The sequence below is a fragment of the Lichenostomus cassidix genome, chromosome Z (genome assembly GCF_008360975.1).
Source record: "Lichenostomus cassidix isolate B80296 chromosome Z, HeHo_3.0, whole genome shotgun sequence".
Classification (NCBI taxonomy): domain Eukaryota; kingdom Metazoa; phylum Chordata; class Aves; order Passeriformes; family Meliphagidae; genus Lichenostomus; species Lichenostomus cassidix.
Genome location: NC_139511.1, coordinates 61,295,335 through 61,314,079, shown reverse-complemented (window position 1 = coordinate 61,314,079; position 18,745 = coordinate 61,295,335). Strand labels below are relative to the sequence as shown.

General features: G+C 50.7%; 1 protein-coding gene and 1 pseudogene across 4 annotated transcripts in view; both read right to left on the bottom strand.

Annotated features, from left to right (window-relative positions):
- The window catches only part of LOC146425036 (uncharacterized), a 34,846-nt gene extending 16,805 nt beyond the window's left edge, over positions 1-18,041 (bottom strand). The window contains exons 1-6 of one of the 4 annotated variants that reach the window (XM_085042360.1): positions 17,871-18,041; positions 9,734-9,811; positions 9,544-9,624; positions 8,752-8,883; positions 8,263-8,410; positions 7,702-8,083 (exon numbers count right to left, since the gene is read on the bottom strand). In XM_085042360.1, coding sequence (XP_084898486.1) covers positions 7,720-8,083; positions 8,263-8,410; positions 8,752-8,883; positions 9,544-9,624; positions 9,734-9,811; positions 17,871-17,982 — 915 coding nt within the window. In that variant the 5' untranslated portion in view covers positions 17,983-18,041 and the 3' untranslated portion in view covers positions 7,702-7,719. Of the gene's footprint in view, positions 1-7,701; positions 8,084-8,262; positions 8,411-8,751; positions 8,884-9,543; positions 9,625-9,733; positions 9,812-9,888; positions 10,005-10,347; positions 10,896-17,870 lie in introns of those variants that run through there. The other 3 variants (XM_085042359.1, XM_085042361.1, XM_085042362.1) reach the window with 3 other exon arrangements.
- Positions 2,733-4,977, bottom strand: LOC146425037 (reticulophagy regulator 1 pseudogene; annotated as a pseudogene).
- Positions 18,042-18,745: the final 704 nt, after the last annotated feature.

Below are 18,745 nucleotides of genomic sequence, written 5' to 3'. Positions count from 1 at the left end.
GGACAGGGCTCCGTGATCCCCAGGGAACTGCCACAGCAAGCCAAGGCTTAAGAGCTGTGAACAAAGGGCGACAAGGGATTAAAAGAGAAGGGAAAAAGGGAGTGGCTGGCTCTGAAAAGCCAACCAGGGAAGACCGAAGGGGAGGAGATAGGGAAGGGAAAAGGGGTACAGCCCAATCATCAATAACCAGGGGAGGGTACAAAACTCAAGAACCAATGGTGAACCGAACTGGGGAGAAGGTACTAGAACATAATCATATATAAAATGGAGGCAGGGAAGTGCGCAGAGCCAACGGTCTCCTGAGTTGGTGCATGGCAAATCTTCCTGGCTGCAGGGGAACTTGGGGCTTACCAAATTGTCACCCTAACGAAAACAGAGCAGATCTTCACCTTTAGACTCAGGATTCTTCATCTACTGGTGCAGCTTCCTGCGGTGGGTCACCCAGGCTAATATGTTGAAGAGCCACCGCAACATTATTCCTTTAACAACATATGAAAGTCAATTTCACTTCATTGCTTTTGACAGCCTGGAGCTGGAGCTGGCTGTGGAGAGGGGAGGGACAAGGTAGAGCAGCTCAGTTGTTCCTCTTCACCACTTCAAAAGGAAGAGCACTCTCTTGGGACAATCTTTACTGCCTGAGCAAAACGTGTAAGAAACACCCAAAAACCCACTGTGTCCAGAGACGCCTTTGAGCATCTCTCTGACAAATGCTGCTGGTAATATCCTACCTGACGGTGGACAAAAGGCTGACACCCTAGATGGTGACAAGCATCAGCCGTTTATTATTGCACAGTACACGGTTGCGGTAGCCGGTCCTCGCAGGCCCTGCTGGGCCGCCTCTCAGTCCCCAAGGCTAGCTCCGGGTAGACCAGAACCTACAACCTACAACTGTTCTTCTCCTCGGGTCGTCTCGAGCTGCACCATAGAAGAAGAGGGGAGATCGGCCTTGTGCTGAGGGGTGCTCCTCAGGGCAGCGGGTGAGAGGGTCGCAGTAAAGAAGGCAAAGGAGTTGGAAGCCCCCAAGATCCTTTATTAACAGGGAGTAGCAACAGCGTGGATGTCAGGGAACTCCCAAGGCACTTAGGCACGAAGCACTAGGAACCACGAGGCACGCAGGCCAACGAGGCGCCAGTAGCAACAAGGCACTAAGGGCCCTGAACAAGGGAGATAAGGGGTTTTATAGTGGGGTATGGGGTTTCCGGGGGCGGGGCAGCAGGGGCGGAGCCAGCGGGCTCCGGTACACATATGAGGGACAAGCAGGGGAGCAAATCAGGTGCAAAAGGGGGCGGGTGAACTAACGACCAATGAGGTAGCAGGGGGGAAAGAACATTCCAGGTCAGGGTGGCAGCAGGGGAGGGGACAAGGTGGGGTAACAGAACTTTTAGCCAATGAACAAATGCAAAACTTTCAGGGGGAAGAGGGTGGCCGCTCACTGTAGGAGCACTCTCTGTTCCCTACGGTCTGAGCTCGGAGAGGCGGGGGCCCACTGCCGGACAGGCAGGGCAAGGCAGGCGGAGCCCCAAGGCTGGAGGGAGCGCCCGAAGTCTGGTCCATGACGCAACAAGAAATGTAGTCCGTTCAGTCACAGTTCCAGAGGGTTTATTAGGAAAAATAGAAGTTGGCAAGGGGGTAGGAACAGTGACCAAATGCCCCCCAACTTTCTCGGGTAGGCGGTTTTAAAGGGACCAGGAAGGGGGAGAAGAAACTCAAGGGAACCAATAAGGGTGACGGAATTCGGGAATGCCATCAGTCCCAAGCAATCGGGAAAAGGGGTAGGAGGGGAAACCTTTTCGGGTGGCAAATCGGGGATTAACAGGGGTACAGACAAAGGAGAACAATCTGGAACATAACCATACATGGAACCAGGGAGGGGAGAGACAGAACCAACCAGCAACTGTCTGGGCAGACTCCTGATGCTGGGAGCAAGGAGGCTTAGGAACATCCCCTCTCACTCCCATGGCTGTGTCCCTGGATAGCTGTCTGCCCAAGGATCAGGGGCATCCAGATGTGCCAGGGCGACTGCCACAGCTCACACTTCATCAGAGTCCCTGGAATTGGCATCATCCCCTTCGGGGATTTGTGCCACATTAACAGAGGGACTCTGAGGCTCCAGGGCAACAACCTCAGGCTGTCGCACCTCCGCACCACACCCTTTCATACCCTTTTTCCACCTGCATAACAAGTGTCCCTGATTACATTACAATTACTTAGCAAACTATGCACAGGTGCCTTTTCTAATTACTCACACATGTCCCCATTCTCTGCTGTTCTGTCATAAAGTTGTTTATCTCTCTTGTTTAAGGACACAGCTGTAACTTACCTACGTCTCGGCTGCCTGCAGCCTGTTTCTATCATCCCACAATTTCTCCTTTCTGCTTTTCAACCACAAAGGCCATGTTTAGCATTCCCTGCAGGCAGAAAAAACAGCAAACATGATAGAAGCATCTTCCATGTAGTTTCCACTAATTCCTGAATGCATTCGTGAACCAATATTGATTCATTTTTTAAATATATATGGCACATACTATCAAAATCCTTACCCCTATGCCCGTGGGATAATAACAAAAAGTCACTTGTTGCATCTTGTGGGATCTGTATCCAATATCCACTTATTTCGTAATGTATTTGATAATGAAGGTACAGGTTTACCCTTTTACCGGTTTACATATTATTAACTTTTAAACTTAAAAATTCATTGGCTGACTTCACATGAGCAATACTGCCAAGGACCAGACTCCATCAAGGAACACAACAGGTGGTCATTCATATAACATGCCACTTTACAACTCTTCAAGCCTGTAACAGCAAAAACGTGGAAATGCATCATCATATCCAAAACAATTCAAAGGTTTTAAGTATGGAATCAAGGGGTTTTCATGTTTAATTTCTTCTGTGTCACCAGCTGCAATTTCCAGGTTAATGACTTCCAGGCAGATTTGAAAGGAAGCCTGAAGACTTTTTCTCTTCCTGGGATTCTGCTTCTAGGCCTTGTGACAGGCCCAATTCTTTCTCAATCTGCTCTAGCTCAGACTGGTCAAGCAGTTCAAAATCATCAGCTTGCTCTGTGTCTGTCTCCTTGCTCTGGGCACTGGCATTGTGAGGGAGCTTTCTGTAGGGAATGCAGCTGGTCTTTGACAGCAAACACTGCAGCTGTGATGACATCCCCAGCGATTCCACTCACTAAATTAAAGCTTTGGTCACTGGTCAAAGGCAAGGACAACCCTGCAGTGGATAGTCTCTCTTTACTCTGGAAGCATAATCCACCTTGATAACTGTTTGCTTTTTCCTTTGTTTTTGCTGGGTGGGCAAACCAATGCTTGAGTTGTCATCATCATTTGCACCAGCACCATTTTCTAAAGAAGGAAACTCTCAAAGATTTCTAATGAAAGCTTCTTCATGATCACTAGGTCAGGCAAAATTGTTAGATGTGTCTGTCTGTGGAGAATATCCCTCAGATAATTTAAAGGTCCCATTATCGGTCCAGGATACTTCTGATACATCTCTATCAAACACTGACAGCTCTTTGGCAACAATTGCAAGACTAAACTTAGAACACAGAGCTGATGTCTAATTGACTGTCATCTTCTGTGATTTTTGTTTTTACTGTTTCAAATTGCTCTTTTTTCTTTGGTTGACACAATCCACTATTACAAAATCTAATTTCATCAGAACAGCCTTAATTTTACAGCACAGTTTCTGTCCAAATTCATTGCACTTAAGGCAGGGACATAAAAAGGCACACAGTAAAAGACAGAGGAGAGGACAGCTCCAGGAATGTAACTTCCCAAGACAATGAAAAATGTACATATGCTGCAGACTAGTAGGCGAAACTTTGCCAGGGTTTTGTTCCTTAAAGTGGGACGTTTCTTGAAGAAATACAAATAAATTCATCAGTGTTTTTGAAATGCACCGATTTACTCGGTCTGTAGTCTTGACTGGAATTGGTTACTTTCCAATTGCCAGTGATGATCTTCCAAAGCTGCTCACCTTTTATCTTTGAGAATACCAAACCCTTCATTATCTGAAGAATTAACACGCCGAGTGTTATAAGGCAGGTCAGATGATACACTCTCCAAGAGGTCAGTGCAACAAACCAGAACAGTAGGTTGGCACAGACAAAACCACCCAGACTGCAGAGGGGCTGCTCCCAGTTCAGTGCTGTTGTCGTATTAGGCTGGGTTTTCTGCCCTGCCCTCGGCTCACGACACCGGCTAGCTCCTGCGGATGGCAGAATCGCCTGACACGGGTCCCATCCAGGGGAGCGAGCTCAGCTCACAGCGAGCAGCAGTGACAGTGCGATGTAAACAGCCCAGGAAGTGAAGAGGTGGAGAGACGGGGTCCTGCAACAACTGCCTTTAATGACAGGAGGCTACAGACGCAGTGGTTAGGCAGAGAATCCCCCCGAACTGGGGGTCTGCAGGGGTTTTTAGGGGACGGGAAAAAGGGGCAGGGAAAGGGACAGTAGCAAATGGGGACCCAGGGTGGGGGCGGGCAGCGGGGTAGAGGAAAAAATCAAATATTTCCAAGGGAGGGTACAGAAATAGTAACCAATCATTAACTGAACAATACAGAACCTTCCAGAACCATGGTGCAACCAAGGGATGAAGGACATAAACACAGGAGGGGACAACCAAACTTTTAACCAACCCAAACTCTTTGAACTTTGCAGGAGGAGGGCAAGGGGCTAGATCACGGTGTCTCCTTCTTCAGTCTCCTCCCAGGAGGAAGAGTCCAGCTCCTCCAGCAGGGCGCTGGGCAATACCACAGCGTGGACTGCCTGGGTTTCTGGTCTTTGTCCCTCAACACAGTGCCACCATGAGGTAGCAGCCCACGGCCAGCCCCGTATCCCCCCAGCACCGCTGCCACCCTGGCCCCACTTGACACCTCAGTTGGCTCTGTGTCCCCGGGTGCCACTTTGCTCTGTTCCTGCAGGGCCTCCAGTTCACAGGGCTGTGTGAGGAATGCCGCACTCACCATCGTTCGGTGCAGCCGCGGGGCTGCGGCTCGGCTGGGCAGAGCTGGAGCTAGGGCTGGGGCAGCGCCAATGGCTGCCACTGTGGCACTGCACGCCCAAGAAACAGCTGAAAGCCCCAATGCTGCACCGAAAGGCAATTGGCTGCACCGGGAGGTGCACCAGGCTGCACCGGGGTGGTGGAGCACACTGAAGCAGCATGGAGCTTGGGGAACAGAAGCTCGCCAGGAAACGAGGTGGAGCGAAAGAAATGCAGGAGCGCAGTCTGGGATTTCCAGGGAATTTACTGAGGTCCACGGGTGAAGGTCCGGGGACAGCGAAGAGGGGCGGAAAGTGGGGGACAGCAAAAGGGGCTGGAAACCCAGAGACTGCGAACCCCCAACAAGGGGTTGCAGGGGGTTAAAAGGGAAGGGAAAAGGGGAGTGGTCTGCTCCAAAGAGCCAACCAGGGAAGGCTAGAGGGAAAAAGGGGTACAAACCAATGGACTTGCAGCAGGGGAGGGTACAAACTCAGGAAACCAATACTACACTAAACTAAGGAGAAGCTTCCAGAACATAAACCATATAGGGAGAGGGGGCGGGGGAGAGTGCAGAACCAATACTCTCTTACTGATATGCATGTTTAATCTCCCAGCCGCAGGGGCTCATGGTTGATCCGCAGCAGTCTCGACTCCTTATACCTTCCTTGACCACTGCCCTCTGCGGTTGGTCTCTTGACCCCAAAAACTAGAGGCACACACTGCAACATGCCACCTCTCTATTAGCTTCCAATTTCAGCAACAAGTCCTGGACTGAGCACCATGTCATTAACGATTTTGTGGCTATTTCATCCCTCTTTGTAGCTGCCTCCCATAACACCTGCCCTATTTCCTCCCACGTTTCAACAAAACAGGCAGTCTGTATGTCTGCTCTTACCCCATTTCTTTTACACCAAATGAGCAGGGTGCATAATGACCACTCTCCATATATAATGCCCCTCTTCTGTAAAATTCACAGCAGAATGTCCAAAATAGAGTTTTCTTCGGCTGACAACTGAGCCGCCATTTCTATATTCCCACTCACCTGGGGTTGGGTGTCTCCTTTTTGTTTTTCTCTTAAATCGCCCAGAGTTCTTCAGGCTCTCATTCCACCTGTTTGCTTGGCTGGGCTCCACCGCCAGGCACACTCTGATCCATAGTATCAACCCTTATCACATCAGGGTCACCAGTTGACAGTGGATAAAAGACTGACACTCTAGATGATGGCAGGCATCAGCAGTTTATTATCTCACGGTACACCCTTTTATACCCTTTCTTCACATGCATAACAGGTGTTCATTATTACAATTATTTAGCAAACCATACACAGGTGCCATTTCTAATTAGTCACACACATTTGCATTCTCTGCTTCTTTCTCTCACAAAGTGGTTTATCTCTCTTGTTTAAGGACATAGCTATAACTTATCTAGGTCTAAGCTGCCCACAGCCTGTTCCTATCATCCCACACCGCCCCACATACTGCAGGCAAAAGCTTCAGACAGCTGTGCCAGGTTTCTTGGACAGCAGCTTTGCTGCACTCACACCTCCTGCTTTGTTTGCTGATGGCCAAACAGGAGCTGGTGCTGGGAAAAGCCTGCAGGACTATAGTGAATCTGACTAGTGAGCCCAGGACAGCAGTTCCCTGGCATGCTGGCTTCTTGCAGTGCCTTGCTTTCTTACTCTGAGACTGGCACTCTGTCACTTCTTCCCACCTGGAAGGCCTCCTTCTGCAGAGGCTTACAAATTCCATCTGTGTAGAAATTGATGGAGAAATACAAAGTGTATTTTGTCTTGGGCTTTATCCCTGAACCAAATGTTATGCAAAATGCCAAAACATCAATTAAGAAGCCACACAGAACCTGCAACTGCCCTACTTGCAAAAGCAAAACACCACAGTGCACTTCCTATGCTTGGTTCCACCTATAGCTTCTTTTCCATCATGACTGGGAAAAGACTCTCATTTTTATTGTAATTATTGTTTCTGTTATCAATGTGATTTTTAGTACCACTCTTGTGACTAATATCACATTCCTTCACCTCTGTATCCCACTCAGGCCTGCTCCAGTTGTCCATGCCTTGATCCTCTCTGAACTCTAGTGCCACAGCCCCCATGGCCTACATCACCACATCAGGTCTCCCTGATGTGCTCAGCACTGGAGAGCCACTGTTGCCAGAACATCCTTCCCTCTCTGCCTGGACCATCCAGATTCAGAGCAGCATCTCCAATGAGCTCATAGAGAAGTTTTTGCACCTCACATATTGTGGCTAGCACAGGTCTTTGTCGTGAGAACATTCCGCTGTGTTTTATAAACAAAGATAAAGTTTGGATGTTTTTTACAACAGTGTCTCGAGATTTGGACAGTTCAGGCCTGGCCAATCAGGCCTAGGAGGAAGTTTCTGGCTGACCAATCTGGGCGACCTCTGAAAAGTCTATATATATTGAAATCAAAATAATAAACTTCCTCTTTCTTGCCACACTGAGAACTTGGGTCCTTTTCTCTGCTAGCGGCTCAATAGCGACAACATATCACCGGCATCTCCGCATTTTGGTGCAGGAAAGCCTTGTTGATGGCCATTGCTGGGAAAGCAGGCTGAGGGTGACACAAACAGGTCCCACACTGCAGTGCAGATCCTCTCACAGCTCCAGCCTTGCTCCCAGCTCTCTGCATTCTCCCCAGACAGAAACAACTGAAACACGCAAGCACACACTGCTTTTGGAAATATAATTATTTATATCCTATCACTAAAATAATCATCATCTTCTAATTTAAAGTATCCCTGATGGTACTGGTAGCAGGGACAGCAGGACGGCGTGGGCTGAGGTGAGTCCAGGGAAATCCAGTGGTCCCGTGAAGAGGCACCTTCAGCCAGAGCACAGAAGGGACAGGTGGGCAGAGGTGAGGGGTCCGCGCCCATGTTCTTGTACAGCTGGGCGAGCTCTGCTGCAAAGACCTCAGGAAAGAGGCAGCAGCTCTCCCTGAACATGTTGGCTTGGGCTCTCTTGCCCCTTCCCGGTCCTTCTCCTGATTCTTTGCCTTCCCAGGAAGAGTCAGTGGAGACTTGTCCTGCTGCATCTTTGTCTCCCTGGGTCCTCCTGTAGAAACAGGTTTTTGAGGAGACTCCTCATAGATATGAATTTAGAGCACAGTTAAAAGATTGCACTGCAGAAGTTACTGCTGGGCACTGCGAGGAGCTACCTTGGCACTCCAGCATGGTACAAACACTTCACTGCCCACACCAGCAATAAATAACTCAAGGGAGGAGTCAACTCACATGTCTCTCTTCAGCAGCTGATACATGATTATGTACCCAACCACTAATGCAATCAGAAGCAAAGCTGTGCCTGCTACTGTCCCTACAATGTAGCTCTTGCTGAGATCCCATTGTGGAGTAGTTTTGGCTTTTCGCCCCGGAGATGACTCTGGCAGGAGAAAAGACAACACAAGAGACAATGTTTGTGCCCTGCCCTAGGGATAATCTCACAGTGCACTTCATATGACCAAGGCTTATTGAATTTAAAGATCGGTTCTTCTGGCTCTGGTGTTTTAGCACCAGGGAAAAAGAGGGATCCCTAAAGTTCTCATGGACAAGAGCCAAGAGTGTGCCAGGGAGCAGCAGCTGCACCAGCACTGCCCCTGTCTGCTCTCCAGGCTGCAGGCCAGGGCTGTGTGCTGAGCACCTGCAATTCATGCAAGGAGAGTGCTGCAGGGATACAGCAGAAATGGTCCTCTTGTTACAAGCCAGCATCTCCAAAGCACTCACCTGAATAATTCTCAGGCTGAACAAGTGTGCTGGTATCCTCTATTGCTTCTACTATTGATTCTTCATCTGAGCCTGGAATGCTGTTACTTTCTGCCATAGGAAAGGTCTCTGGCACAGTCTCAGGATATGTCTCTTTAGAAAGAACACAGAACACTTTAAATAGAAGTCACTGTCCATTACCAGGAGCATGGCACATTCTGGCAAATCTCAGATGCCTGGGGATTCTGGCAAGTGGCAGTGGGGAGCCTGCTGTCCCCAAACACAAGAGGAAACTGCTGCCACATTTTCTGCAATACAATGAGAAATGCAGAGCCAAACCACCCAAGACTGAATCAACCAAGTGACCCACACAGGGAACCCCTTCAAGTAAAGCCTCACACAGATGGTCCACTTCCAACCCGCCCCTGTCCCAGAGGTCTGAAAGGGGCAGCCAGGATTTCATGGGATGTCATTCCTGCTGTGATGCTGTGCTGAGTGTGAGGTAAACACCAATTTGGCACAGACCTGTTCCCAACAACTGGATGTCAGTGTCTGCTCTGGCCAGTAATGGTACAACTGCAGTAGCAGCAGCAGCAGCTGCCCCTGGCAATCAGCTGGAAGCACAACTGGGAGCAGGCGCTATGCTGGACCATGTCTGTGGCTCTGCAGCACACAGGAGGCATGAAATGGAGTGTCTCTGCAGCAAGGCTCTGACTGGGCCCTTCCAGCTTGGTGTGGGGTACAGCACATCCCTATGGAGACCAAAAGCTCAGCTTCTCAGGTCCCAGGTTTAACAGAGGGGAATATACTAACCAGTTGGAGCTTCCTCCAGAGCTGTCAGGAAGTCCTCTGGAACTTCTGGGAATCCTTCAGGGAACTTGTTGGAATCTTTCCCTATGTTAGATTTATAAAAGGATGGTACGGTGTGAAGGTATAGTTCCCATTAACACACAAGTAAAAGGAGTACTTACTCAAGTAGGTCAAATACAGACTGACTACTCACGTTTGAGATACCAGCTTGGAATCAGCATGGAATCTCCCTCTGGCTCAGGAGCTGCAAGAGCACTCCGTCTGGCCCCAGCTGCAACCAAACACCCATGAGCAGTTACCATCACGTGCATTGCTCTCATTCCAGACCTGGATGTGGAAGGTACTGACAGAGCATGCACAGGCTGGTCTGTATTCTCACAGCTGCAGCGGGGTCTGGCTGCCCTTGGCACACTGAGCTGGCAGCTCTCACAGGAAGTGAAAAGCCATGGTGTGCCCACACAACCTGCAGGTGGGTCAGCCCTGGAGCCTGGCCAGGACCCTAGAAAACCACCACTGAATGATGGATAACCAGTGCTGAGTGATGGGTAACTAGTACTGAGTGATGGATAACCAGTGCCAAGCGATGGATAACAGTGCTGAGGTTCTTGCCCTGAACTGCCACTCCCCACCTCCCTGCTCCTTGGGATCCTATCTTCCACACCACACACTGAAGCAGCTGCAGCCTCTCACACCTCCCCTGGTGTGTCTGCTTCACTGCCCACACTGTGGTGGCTTCCTGGCTCAGCCAGCCAAGCCCTGGTTCCACTGCCACCAGCCAGAGCTGGGCGCTGGCCTCTGCCTGCCTACCTGCTCCCTGCCCAGGTATTGGAGCGCTCTGGGCATTCTGGGCTGGCAGGACCAGGAGAAAGAGGAGCAGGAGGTACTGTGTCAGCACTATGACCGCTCCTGCTCGAAACATTGTCTGCCTCCAATGTGGCCGCTGCTGCTCCAGTGTTGCCCAGAGTGAGTACTGAACAGCACAGTGGTGTTCTGTAACTTCACTTTGTCATGACGTCATAAAAAGTGGGGTCTTTGAAGTCATATCACTGCTGGGCCCTGCCCCACTGCCAGTGGTCTCCAATGCAATCCCTTTGCCTGTGAATTCTTGGACCTACCCTCTGTTCAATTTCCTCATTCTGTACAGGCATGGAAGGAGCACAAGTAAAGAAGGGTGGATCTGTTTTGGGAGGCAGCACAGTGCCTGGGAATGCAGAGGTACTCCAGTCTGGCTCCTGAGAAATCCCTGTCAAAAGCCTGGTATGAAGGCTGCATGTGAAAAGCCAACTGCAAGTGCCTTTCTTTGGTAGTACTTTTGTCTGGCAGCATTCTGGTAAAAAGCCTGCTTTTTGCTAGTTTCATGACTTTTGAGGACAGCACTTTTCCCCCTTTCTACTATCTTCCTATATGGGTGTGTAATGATAAGGCTTCTCCCAGGTGAGCCTGCTTTATTCCCTTTCCCCCTACAGTCCCAATTAAAGCTCTTTCAAGAAGCCCCACTAACTCCTCAGCAAAGATCCTTTTCCCCTTTGAGGCAGGTGAAGCCCATGTGCCGCCACCAAGCCTGGTGTCCTGTAGAGCGACCCATGGTCAAACCCCCCAGTCCTGCTGGGAACAGCATGCTCAGAGCCAGGTATTTGCCTGTAGGACCTTCCTGGGTCTGGTTTGCTGTAGGTGGCAGAATAAAATACTACGTGTGCCCCAGATCCCTCAAGCAGTCATGCAGAGGCCCTGAGCTCCCTCTTACTTGTCCTTAGACACCATGAGGTACTGCCATGGGACACACACTGAGGTGTATGTTCCCACAGCTGAGAGCTAACACAGAGGACCTTTTAGCTGAGCAGCTCTTCCGAGAAAGAAATATTCCTCACTTATGTGTGCAGGGCCCCCAAGGCACAGAGACCCCTTGGAAGGCCCTATAGAGCACCTTTGGTATAATTTCTCAGGAAGCACCTCTTAAAGCCCAGCTGTTTATAGCCGCAGGCAGACAGGCATTGACAACTTTCCACCTCTGGGGTGTCTCCAAGGCTCATAAGCAGTCTCCAGCTGAGAAGCTGCATAAACTCGGCCATGGCCATCCTCTGCCATCAAGCACAGACCACTGCCCACCTTGGAAGGCTCCAGCACAAAATGAGCAGAGGGCTGCACCAGGCCGGAGGGTCTCTTGGTGACATCTCCTACCCAGAAGCCACGCAGGCTGCCCAGTTGCCTCGGGGTTGGGTCTCCTCGGCACCTCGGGCGCTCCATTCCTCCCCGAATGGAGGGGAAGCACCGATGAACTCTACCCTTTGTTCCTTCACTAGCTATACGCCCAGTCTCTCCCTTAATCCACTCCGCGGCATTGTGCTGCTCGCCGGCTCGTCACCAGCTCCGACACCGGTGTCCCCAGGCCACGCGTGGTGCTCCGCAAGCCGCTCGCCCAAGTGGCACGGCAGGGACACAGCGCTGCCGCACGCCGCGGGCTCCCGCACGGCCGCCGCCATTTCGCACGGGGCCGTGAGGGGCGGGCGTGGCGCTGCGGGGCTGTGCCGGAGTGGCCTCTCGGGCCGCGGCTCCAGCTGCTTCCCGCTGGGTCGGAGCCGCCCGGCTCCAGGCCGCTGGGTTGGAGCTGCTCGGCTCCAGGCTGCGCGGCTCCAGGCTGCCCGGCTCCAGGCTGCCCGGCTCCAGGCCGCTGGTTCAGAGCTGCTCGGCTCCAGGCTGCCCGGCTCCAGGCCGCTGGGTCGGAGCTGCCCGGCTCCAGGCCGAGGTGCCTGTCCCAGCCCCGACTCGCAGGTCGTGCCGCTGCAGGAGAGCTTCCCGCGGTGCCCGGCTGCAGAGAAAGCCTGCTGGGGCATTTCTGTTGCGAATCTGGGCTGAGCGTGGCGCAGGGAGCAGAGCCGAGGAGTAAAGACACGGGAGTTAGGCACAGGAGGGAGAAGAGAGGGACAGTGAGAGCAAAAGCAGTGCAGGGAAGATGACCAGAGGTACATGACGAGGCCACAGGGAAAGAGAAAGGGAGGATTCATGAGCACGAGGGAGTAGAGCAAGAAATTCGGAGCTGGGGGGCTGGGTGGAGGCTGCTGAAAAAGTCTTGGATGGACAGCAAAACAAACAGGGAGTGGGAAGGAACAGGGATGTTAAAAATGAAAACTGTGCCAATTAAAATGTAAAACTTTGATAACTTTTATTTCATTAGGTGAATTACAAGATTGCAATAATTTTAAGCATAAAATTTAGAATTTTAAATATAATGGCTGGGAGGACAATAAAGCAGCGCTGGGTGTGCTTGGGGATCTTCGCTCAGCCAATGACACACACCATGGCTTTTTCCCACCTCTCCTTGTATTCCGAACTCAGTTTCCTTCTGCGCTTGCGTTCCGCTGTTGCTAAAGATCGTGAGCCAATGCAGTGGAGAACAGGGATATCTTCTGCGTTTGCGTCTTGCCATTACTAGGGGTTCTAAAGACTACAAGGCGAAGCAAAGCTAGGAAGGGGAAGGGGGGCAGGGCTCAAATGCGCCAAAAAGCAGTTACAGCACAACTTTTACAACTCAACCACAGTGAAACGTACCAATGCAATATCTGTGCTTTATAAAGAAAATCCTGTCTCTGAGTCCCAGTTTATTCTTTATAAGGGCAACCCCACTCCTCATGGCAGTTCTCTTTGCCAATTGTTTCTAGGGCTAAATTGCACTCAGTGCACCCACATTTAAAACACTGCACTTTCTGATATGAATCACATCTGCATGTATTACAGGGATATAGCAAGGAACCAAGGGGCTGGGAGCTAGACAAAGCAACATGCAAGATGAGAACCAAGAGAAACCCAGGGGTGGTTTTCAAGGCACCCCATAGACTCAAGGGGTATTTTCCTGCTGAAGTGACATGTAGGCATGTGAGCTCCCTCAGTAGCAGCCGAGGCTTTTCAGAAATGGCACTGCCTGCCATGACCCTGCATGTGTCCCATATAAAGTTCTCACTCTGTATGTGTGTCGGCTGGTGTGTATGTCTGTATGACAAGAACTGATGAGGCTTGATTCAAGGGTTGAGGCAAAGCTCTCTTCTGAGAAGAGCTTTGGGCTGCCCTCTCAAGAAATGGAGATCTCAGAGGCTGCTGAGAGTCCCTATGAGAGACAGCCTGGAGCTGGAGCTTGCTGTGGAGAGGGGAGGGACAAGGTAGAGCAGCTCAGTGGTTCCTCTTCTCCACTTCAAAAGGAAGAGCACTGTCTTGGGACAATCTTTACTGCCTGAGCCAAAGTTATAGGAAACCCCCCAAAACCCACTGTGTCCAGAGATAGTTTAGAGTGTCTGTTTGGCAATATCCTACCCTACACACTGCAGGCGACTGTGGCATTGAGTCCCCAGGAAGCAGCCGAAAGCCCCAACACCACACGGAAAGGCAGTCAGCTGCACGCTGGAGCATGCTGGGCAGCGCCGGGACAGGAGAGCACGCTGGAGCGGCGTGGAGCTCGGGGAACAGAAGCCAGCTGGGAAACGAGGTGGATCGAAGAAATGTATGGACACAGCCTGTGGTTTCCAGGGAATTTATTAGGGGTCTTCAGGTGAGGGTCCGGGGACGGCAAGGAGGGACAGGAGACAGGGGATGGACAAAGGAGCTGGAGCCCCAGAGGCTGCAAACCCTGAAAGCAGCATTGCAGGGGATTAAGAGGGAAGGGAAAAGGGGCATGGTTAGCTCCGAAGAGCCAACCAGGGAATGTCCAAGGGGAAAAGGAAAGGGGTACAAGCCAATAGACCCATGGTAGGGGAGGGTACAAATTCAAAAAACCCAATAGCATACAGGGCTAAGGACAACAAAGGAGAAACTTCTAGGATATAAGCCATATGGGGAAAGGGGGACAGGGTGTAAAGTAAAGAACCAATGATAACACACTGCTACAGGTGACAGCCTCAGACAGCTGTGCCAGGTTTCTTGGACAGCAGATTTGCTGCACTCACACATCCAGCTTTGTTTGCTGATGGCCAAACAGGAGCTGGTGCTGGGAAAAGCCTGCAGGACTATAGTGAATCTGACTAGTGAGCCCAGGACAGTAGTTCCCTGGCATGCTGGTTTCTTGCAGTGCCTTGCTTTCTTATTCTGAGACTGGCACTCTGTCACTTCTTCCCACCTGGAAGGCCTCCTTCTGCAGAGGCTTACAAATTCCATCTGTGTAGAAATTGATGGGAAAATACAAAGTGTATTTTGTCTCTGGCATTATCCCTGAACCAAATGTTATGCAAAATGCCAAAACATCAATTAAGAAGCCACACAGAACCTGCAACTGCCCTACTTGCAAAAGCAAAACACCACAGTGCACTTCCTATGCTTGGTTCCACCTATAGCTTCTTTTCCATCATGACTGGGAAAAGACTCATTTTTATTGTAATTATTGTTTCTGTTATCAATGTGATTTTTAGTACCATCTTGTGACTAATATCACATTCCTTCACCTCTGTATCCCACTCAGGCCTGCTCCAGTTGTCCATGCCTTGATCCTCTCTGAGCTCTAGTGCCACAGCCCCCATGGCCTACATCACCACATCAGGTCTCCCTGATGTGCTCAGCACTGGAGAGCCACTGTTGCCAGAACACCCTTCCCTCTCTGCGTGGACCATCCAGATTCAGGGCAGCATCCCCAATGAGCTCATAGAGAAGTTTTTGCACCTCACATCTCACCAGCATCTCCGCATTTTGGTGCAGGAAAGCCTTGTTGATGGCCATTGCTGGGAAAGGAGGCTGAGGGTGACACAAACAGGTCCCACACTACAGTGCAGATCTCTAATAGATCCTCTCCAAGCTCCAACCTTGTTCCCAGCTCTCTGCATTCTCCCCAGACAGAAGCAGCTGAAACACACAAGCACACACTGCTTTTGGAATTATAATTATTTATATGTTGCTAGTCAAATAATTATCATCTTCTAATGACATAAAATATCTCTGCTGGTAATGGTAGCAGGGACAGCAGGACGGCATGTGCTGAGGTGAGTCCAGGGAAATCCTGTGGTCCGGTGAAGAGGCACCTTCAGCCATGGGAGCGACGAGGTGATGTGAGTGGTCTACCCCTGTGTACATGTATACGTGGGTGAGCTCTGCTGCAAAGATTAGAGAAGACTAATCACAGATATGAATGAACAGCACCGTTAAAGGATTGCATTGCAGAGCTTTCCACAGAGCACTGCCAGGAGCTGCCTTGACACTCCAGCACGGTGCAAATACTTGATTGCCCACAGCTACTGTAAATAACTTAAGGAAAAGCCAACTCACATGTCTCTCCTCAGCCAGTGTGACATGATTGTGACACCGATCCATATGCCAAGCAGCAGCATAGCTGAGGCTGCAATAGATGCTAGGATGTAGTTCTTGCTCAGCTTGCACTGTCCATCAGTCTTGGCTTTTTGCCTAGCAGCTGACCCCGTCGGAAAAACAACACAAGAGACAATGTTTGCGTGCTAGGGGTAATCTCACAGTGCACTTCATATGACCAAGGGTTATTGACTTTAAAGATCAGTGATTCTGGCTCTGGTGTCTTAGCACCAGGGAACAAGAGGGATCCCTAAAGACTTCTCATTGAGAAGAGCCCAGAATGTGCCAGGGAGCAGCTGCACCAGCACTGCCCCTGTCTGTTCCTCTAGGCTGCAGGCCAGGGCTGCGTGCTGAGCACCTGCAATTCGTCCATGGAGGGCACTAGAGGAATACAGCAGAAATGGTCCTTTTTCCCAAGCCAGCATCTCCCAAGCACTTACTTCCAGAATGTCCATCATACTTAGCAAGTGTGCTGATGTCTTGTGTTGCCTCTTGCTCTTCATCTGAGCCTGGAACGCTGTTACTTTCTGCCATCAACAAAGTATCCTCCTCCACGGTCTCAGGATAGACTGTCTCTTTAGAAAGAACACAGAACACTTTAAATAGAAGTCACTGTCCCTTACCTGCAGCATGGTACCATGGCCTGGGCACTTTGGCAAGTGGCAGTGGGGAGCCTGCTGTCCCCAAACACAAGAGGAAACTGCTGCCACATTTTCTGCAATACAATGAGAAATGCAGAGCCAAACCACCCAAGACTGAATCAACCAAGTGACCCACACAGGGAACCCCTTCAAGTAAAGCCTCACACAGATGGTCCACCTCCAACCCGCCCCTGACCCAGAGGTCTGAAAGGGGCAGCCAGGATTTCATGGGATGTCATTCCTGCTGTGATGCTGTGCTGAGTGTGAGGTAAACAAAATTTAGCACAGACCTGTTCCCAACATCTGGATGTCAGTGTCTGCTCTGGCCAGTAATGGTACAACTGCAGTAGCAGCAGCAGCAGCTGCCCCTGGCAATCAGCTGGAAGCACAACTGGGAGCAGGCGCTATGCTGGACCATGTCTGTGGCTCTGCAGCACACAGGAGGCATGAAATGGAGTGTCTCTGCAGCAAGGCTCTGACTGGGCCCTTCCAGCTTGGTGTGGGGTACAGCACATCCCTATGGAGACCAAAAGCTCAGCTTCCCAGGTCCCAGGTTTAACAGAGGGAGATATACTAACCAGATGCAGCTTTCACCAAAGCTGTTAGGAGCCCCTTTGGAACCACAGGTATTCTCTGGGAATCCTTCCCTATGTTAGATTTATGAAAGAATATTATCATATGAAGGTACATTTTCTTCGTATTCGTGTATGTTAATAGCACAAGGAAAAGGATTCTATGAAGGCAGTAGAGACTGTCTACTCACATTTGACATACCAGCTCAGAATCAGAATGGAATCTGTTTGAGGAGCTGCAAGAGCACTCCGTCTGGCCCCAACTGCAACCAAACACCCATGAGCAGTTACCATCACGTGCATTGCTCTCATTCCAGACCTGGATGTGGAAGGTACTGACAGAGCATGCACAGGCTGGTCTGTATTCTCACAGCTGCAGCGGGGTCTGGCTGCCCTTGGCACACTGAGCTGGCAGCTCTCACAGGAAGTGAAAAGCCATGGTGTGCCCACACAACCTGCAGGCGGGTCAGCCCTGGAGCCTGGCCAGGACCCTAGAAAACCACCACTGAGTGATGGATAACCAGTGCTGAGTGATGGGTAACTAGTGCTGAGTGATGGATAACTAGTGCTGAGTGATGGATAACTAGTGCTGAGTGATGGATAACCAGTGCCAAGCGATGGATAACAGTGTCGAGGTTCTGGCCCCGAACTGCCACTCCCCACCTCCCTGCTCCTTAGGATCCTCTCTTCCACACCACACACTGAAGCAGCTGCAGCCCCTCACACCTCCCCTGGTGTGTCTGCCTCACTGCCCACACTGTGGTGGCTTCCTGGCTCAGCCAGCCAAGCCCTGGTTCCACTGCCACCAGCCAGAGCTGGGCGCTGGCCCCTGCCTGCCTACCTGCTCCCTGCCCAGGTATTGGAGCACTCTGGGCATTCTGGGCTGTCAGGGTCAGGAGAAAGAGGAAGAGGAGGAAACAGGTGAGGATCATCTTCCCCCCTGCTTGAAACATGTTTCTGCTTCTTCTTCTTCAGCTTCTGCACTGTTGCCCAGTCCAGGCACTGAGCAGCACAGAGGGGCTCTGGAACTTCACATGAAATGAGGCTCTGTGATCTCATAACGAAGTGGTGTCTGTGAACTCAAATCACTGTTGCACCCTGCCCCTCTGCTGGTGCTCCCTAATACACTCCTTTGCCTGTGAATTCTTGGACCTTCCCACTGTTGAGTTTCCTCTTTCTGCACAGGCATGGAAGGAGCACAAGTAAAGAAGGGTGGATCTGTTTTGGGAGGCAGCACTGTGCCTGGGAATGCAGAGGTACTCTAGTTTTGCTCCCCAGCAATCCCTATGAAAATCCCTGTATAAAGGCGTGTCATGTTCCACCGTGGGGAACTGTGAGGAGTTCTTTTAAAAATAGATGTTTTGGAATAAAATTTAGTCAACTGAGACAAAATTGTATCTGAGAACCATTTCCTGATAGTGAACAAAAAGGAGTAAAAAATAATTGCCCTACTAAAGTGGTCTAGAAAAAATGGGTGGAGAGAGAGGGAGGGGAGACAGATGGGAAAAGCAGGCATTACCATCAGTGTGCCATTGATGTCCTAGCGGCAGATGGTGTGGTGTGTGCACGCTGCCTGCCAGGGAACCAGTGCAGCTCTTGGTGAGGTGCAGCCCCACAGGCACAGTGCCCTTTCCAGCAAATTGCACCCCACCTTTGGAATCAGTAATACACACCCCTTGACCGACCTAGAACCCCCCTTGAATTTGACTTGATTAA